The following is a 5,458-nucleotide window of genomic DNA, read 5'->3' as shown; positions in this document are numbered from 1 at the left end:
CTCAAGTCTTTGATCTACTTTGAATTTTTACTTTTTAAAATATTTATTTGACTGTGCCAGGTCTTAGACACAGCACGTGAAATCTTTGTTGCAGCCTGCAGGATCTTAGTTGCAGCATGTGGGATCTTGTCTCCTGACCAGGAATCAAACCTCCGCTACCTGCATTGGAAATGCAGTCTTAATCACTAGACCACCAGGGAAGTTCCTGGATTAATTAATTAATTAATTTATTTATTTATTTATTTTTAATTTTTATTTTTTTCCTGGATTAATTTCTAAAGCTTCATTCTTTTACATGTGGTTGTCCACTTTCCCCAGCACCATTTATTGAAGGCCGCCTTTCCCCACTGAATATTCTTGGCTCCTTTGTCATAAATTAATTGACCATAAATGGAGTTATTCCCGCAACTTTTGGAGATAGGCACTATCTTCCCTATCTTATAGATGAGGGTCTAAGTCACAGAGTAGATAAGTAACTTGCCTAAGACTATACAGCTTGGGAGAATGGAACTGAAGGTGGCCCCTGACTTGACAACCAGCAAGAATCTGTGGCCCTCAGTCCAGCAGTTCAGAAAGAACCAAATGCTGCCAACAACCGCATGAGTTTGAAAGTGGATCCTTCCCCAGTCAAGCCTCAGATGAGACCACACCCTCAGCTGACACAACTGATTGCAGTTTTAGGAGCTCCTGAGGCAGAGGACCAAATGCTGTTCATCACGGGGCTGAGTGTTTTTTTGTTGTTTGGTTTTTTTATGCAAACAACAAACTACCCAACAGTTGAGGCCTTGGTAACTAAACAATGGTCTACTCATAAGACAAAACACTAAGTAGCTATGAAAAACTGTTTTAAGAAAATAATGAAAAGAGTATTCTAAATAATTCCCAAGCTACAAGTAGAATACAGCAGTATATAGAGTATGACTCAAATTTGTTTTTCTTAAAGCATTACATATAAAGAAAAAACAAAGTAGAAAAGATAAATGGCAAAATATTGGCAGGAGTCTTCTCTGGGTTGGGGGGGATTACTTGAGGCTTCTCTTTTCCTGTAGGGTTTTTTCTAAGCTTTCCAAATCTTGGTATAAAATCACATGCCTGGCACATAACAGGTGCTTGGTAAATGTGAATCCCATTTCACCCCAGACTCCTCCTCTTCTCTGTGAGGACAGGAGTCCATTGTATTATGACTAATGGGAAAACAGAAGGCCAAGGACTTCTCCCACTGTGGGCAGGAACCTACCGATGCTTTGCTTCTTCCACAGGTCTGTAGCCATAAACCCCACAATATTCACATTTTGGTATCACCTGACTGAGTCAGGGTCAGTTTAACAGACAGGTCTGAGGCAGCCCTTGGGATCCAGGGCACTCCGTGTAGCACCCTGCTTGGGGCTGTCATCTGAAGTCTTCAAAAGGGCCTGTTTCTGTTGAGGCTGCGAGTCCGCCAGAGACAGGAGGCCTTTCTGATGGAAGCAAGCCCAACATCCACAGCCCCTGCCCGCCCTGTCCATTCTCTCATCCCTAGGAAGGCGGAAAACACAAGATTTTCCCCTTCCTCTGTCAGGTCAGACCTTGGGCAGGTTGCTCTACCTGGCTGAGCCTCAGACTCTGAGAAACTCCTACTTCCCAGGGCAGCTAACATCTGTCCGTGGTGGCTACTGTCAGTACCAGTCCCTATCCCTGGGGTCCCAAAGCAGAAACTGAAAGTGGGTGACAAAACATGTTTACTCAGGCTTGATGCTCTGATATAGCCATACATAATTTAAAAATACATAATTTAAAGTCAGAAAAATATAATCAGCTTGGTGTGACCTCCCTTCCTCCCCTTAGACACAGCCTTCTCAACTGGCCCCCTTCAAAATCCTGGAGGCTGGGGGACAGGAATCACTTCTTGGCAGCTTCTGCCTGAGCTGCCAAATCCGCCTCTTTCTGAGCAGCCAGGAACAGGGCTCGCTCCTTCTGGAAAGCAGCCAGCTCTTCTGAACTGAGGCTGTAAGTACAGAGAAACAAACAGTGAGTGAGGGGCCGGTCACGGGTGGGAGCTCACAGCACCCACGTCACCGTCTCAGAGCCCCTCCCCGCTCCCACTGCCCCAGCCCCCATATGTGTGTGTGTTAGTCGCTTAGCCATGTCTGACTCTTTGTGACCCCATGGATTGTAGCCCACCAGGCTTCTCTGTCCATGGGATTCTCCAGGCAAAAATACTGGAGTGGGATGCCACTGCTTTCTCCAGGAGATCTTCCTGACCCAGGGATCGAACCCAGGTCTCCTGCATTGCAGGCAGATTCTTTACCGTCTGAGCTATAGGGAAGACCCTCCCAGCCCCCACACCTTTTGCTCATCTCTCTTCTCTGCCAGGAGTGCCACTCCACCATCACCTCTGCTTTTTACTATTTTCTTAAATCCCTCCTTATCCTTGGAGGATTAGAACAGCTAAATCCCAATCCAGATTAACCTGCCCATTCTCTGAGCCCAAAAACATTTTGTACAAAGAAATCATCAGGCGGTACATGTATGTCTCTCAGAGCAGGGATCAGATTCGTGCACTGCTGTATTCCCAGAACAAGTAAAGATCTGAGCAAAGTAAATTCCACCCCTGCTCCACGCTTACCCTCACTCCTCTTGGGAAATAACCAACCATCAGCCTTTGCATGGGGTGTGACTCCAGCAGCAAGAGGCCAGGGAAGGGCTGAGTGCTACCCCTGCCATCATCTGGGCCACACGCTTTCCCACCCACCATCTCACCTTCCTGAGGTCTCCGAAGCCCCCATGAGGAGCCCTCTGTTGGCCTGAGGATCAGGTCTGGATTTGAGAACCAACTAGACCCTGTTTGCCTCACCTCCTATGTTCCACTCTCTCTAGTGTGATATACCCAGATCACACTGAACTCCTCTGCTTCACTCTTTCACCCTACATTCTTCACAGGGATTTTTCCACTTCTCGGAATGTTTGTCCCAGTCCCTGACCTCCTTTCCCAGGGCTCTGCTTGGATGTCAAGTGCTCTGCAAAGCCTTTACTGACACACAGGCAAAATCAGGAACCCTACTCCCGGTTCTCAAGATGCTTGTGGTCTCTTTTATCAGGGCTGACCATCCAGCAGTAACGCTCCATTTATGGATCTGCCTCCATCTCTGGACTGGGAGCTCCTTAGAAGCAAGGCCAAGCATGGCTACCTCCTTCCGGACTGTATCCAGTGTCCCGAACAGTCTAATACACATTGGGTGCATAACAATTCTATTCCAAACGAATGAATGAGAATCTAAGATCCTTTAACACAGACACTGACTCTCCCACTCAGTGGGACTTCAGCCTTGTCCTAGAATCAAGAACTTTCCAGGCCCTTCTCTCACACTGAGCTTCCCCCAGATACTCACTCCTTCACCACACGAATGCCCAGGGAACGGGCAGAGCCAATGATGGAGCGGACAACAGAGGACAGGGGCGCGTCTTGGAGGGCAAAGGCGTCATCCTGAGCTTTGATGCGGGCGATCTCATACACGTGCTTCAGTGTCACCAGGCCGGCCACCTCCTTCCCTGGGAGCAAAACACAAGCAGCCCTTCAGGAGTCACTGCTTCCCTCCAGAGCCTCCAGAAGCCCAGATGCCCACCCTGCCCCTTACCTGTGTTCCGGGCCCCCTTCTCAATCCCAGCAGCGGCCTTCAGGAAGTAGGAAACAGTGGGTTGGCCAATTTTTATTTCAAATGTTCTATCAGGCTTAAGGGAAAAAAAGAGATATGAGAATTTTCCTACCCTGCGGCCCCAGCCCAAGGTACTACTAACTTCCTGCCTGCCCCATCTCAGCTCACCTTGCTATGGTGCCCCTTTAACTGACCATAAAACTACAGGAAAAATAAACTTCTAAAAGATGTCCCTGTCACCTCTATTCCAGGTCCAACTCTGCTCTGGAAACCCTGGCAATTTGGAGGGACAAAAAAAAAAAAAAAAAGATCTGCGACAAGGCAGGGTGCACTCAGGAAAGATATGGTCTAGTCTCCACTGTGTAAAAGGGGGAAGGGGGGCCGGGCATCAAGAAGGGATTTGGGACTTCCCTGGTGGTGTCCAGTGCTTAAGAATCTGCCTGTCAATGCAGGGGACACGGGTTCGATCCCTGGTCAGGGAAAATTCCACATGCCAACCTAAGCTTGTGCACCACAACTATTGACCCTGTGCTCCACAGGAGAAGCCCCAGCGCCACAACTGGAGACAGTCTGCAGGCAGCAACCAAAACCCAGCACAGCCAAAAACAGCCTCAACTGAGACCCGGTGCAGCCAAGTAAACAAAAATGAAATTTTTTTTTTGAAAGAGATTTGCCCCAAGCGGGGAGCCGAGTAGCAACCCCAGGAGACCAGCTTCAGGCCTTGGGAAGAATAAGGAAATGGGGGGTCAGAGTCCCGACTCCGCACCTTCACAAAAATCTTGGTAGGCAGAGGAATGCCTTCTTTGATGTCCTTGGTCTTCTCGTTGAACTCCTTACAGAACTGGTTGATGGAGACGCCTCGCTGTGAGGGAGGCATAGAGGAGGTAAGCGTGGGGAGGAAGGGCCGGGTTCCTACCACCCAGGAGGCTCCATCCCTTCTCTCCTCCTCTTCGCGTCTCTAAGGATACCCATCCTCTTCTCTCGACCCACATTCAACTACCGTTTTATGTGCCAGATGATTCGTGTGTGGGCAGCAGGGCCGGGGTATGAAACGAGGCAGCCCTGGCCCAGTCCACACCCCTCACCAACGTACTAGATCCAACCCTCCCGCGCCTCCCATGCCTGGTTTTCGCCGCGGCTGCACCTGACCCAGGATGGGGCCTAGAGGGGGCCCGGGCATGGCCTGGCCTGCCCGCACGATGGCCCGGATCACGCCTTCGGCCTCGGGCTTCCTGAGAGCCCGAGTGGCCCGGCTTAGCTTCGACATGGCGCGGAGTTCCCGGGCTTAGTTCGCCTCAGATCTACACCGAGAGTTGGGTTCTGGGCGCCGCCATCTTGGGTTAAAGGTCAAGGGTCCTCACGTTAGGTTAAGACAAATAAAGCCGACAAATAGCAGCGTTGATTCAATCCTTCCGCCCTCCAACTGGTAAGACAAGGATGAGATGAAGCGGAAAAAAACTTTTAACGTGCTATCTTAAGATTGGGGAAGGACTCCAATGGCTCAGATACACATATTCCTCCTGGAGAGCACACAGGCAAGACCTCAGACGGACAAGCTGGGACGGGGACCTTAATGCCCGCACTGCATTGTGGGTATGGTAGTTTTGACCTAGTATGCCAATCCCACAGATTGCTGTGTCTTGGAGCGCCCCCTGCTGGATTTGGTGGTAATTCCTGGAGTGGTAAAACAACCTGGAGTCCTCCTTAGGAAATCTCTTCACTTTCTGAGCCTGTTTTCCTCACTTGTTGCTGAAAGGGAAGATGGTTAAGAGCACGGACCTTGGAACCAAATTGCCTGCTTGCTTCTCTTGCTGGCTGTGAACTTG

At 49.7% G+C, this 5,458-nt stretch overlaps 1 protein-coding gene across 1 annotated transcript; it reads right to left on the bottom strand.

Annotated features, from left to right (window-relative positions):
* Positions 1-1,701: 1,701 nt before the first annotated feature.
* On the bottom strand, positions 1,702-4,994 carry MRPL11 (mitochondrial ribosomal protein L11). The gene is made up of 5 exons (XM_043926131.1): positions 4,777-4,994; positions 4,399-4,494; positions 3,615-3,708; positions 3,369-3,528; positions 1,702-1,984 (listed from the first exon to the last, which is right to left on the bottom strand). Exons 1-5 carry the CDS (start codon positions 4,897-4,899, stop codon positions 1,879-1,881), a joined length of 579 nt encoding a protein of 192 aa, XP_043782066.1. The 5' UTR covers positions 4,900-4,994; the 3' UTR covers positions 1,702-1,878.
* Between the last annotated feature and the right edge of the window lie 464 nt (positions 4,995-5,458).

This window comes from Cervus elaphus, chromosome 2 (genome assembly GCF_910594005.1).
Source record: "Cervus elaphus chromosome 2, mCerEla1.1, whole genome shotgun sequence".
Taxonomy (NCBI): Eukaryota; Metazoa; Chordata; class Mammalia; order Artiodactyla; family Cervidae; genus Cervus; species Cervus elaphus.
The sequence above is the reverse complement of the archived record's forward strand: the minus strand, read 5'-3'. Positions and strand labels throughout refer to the sequence as shown.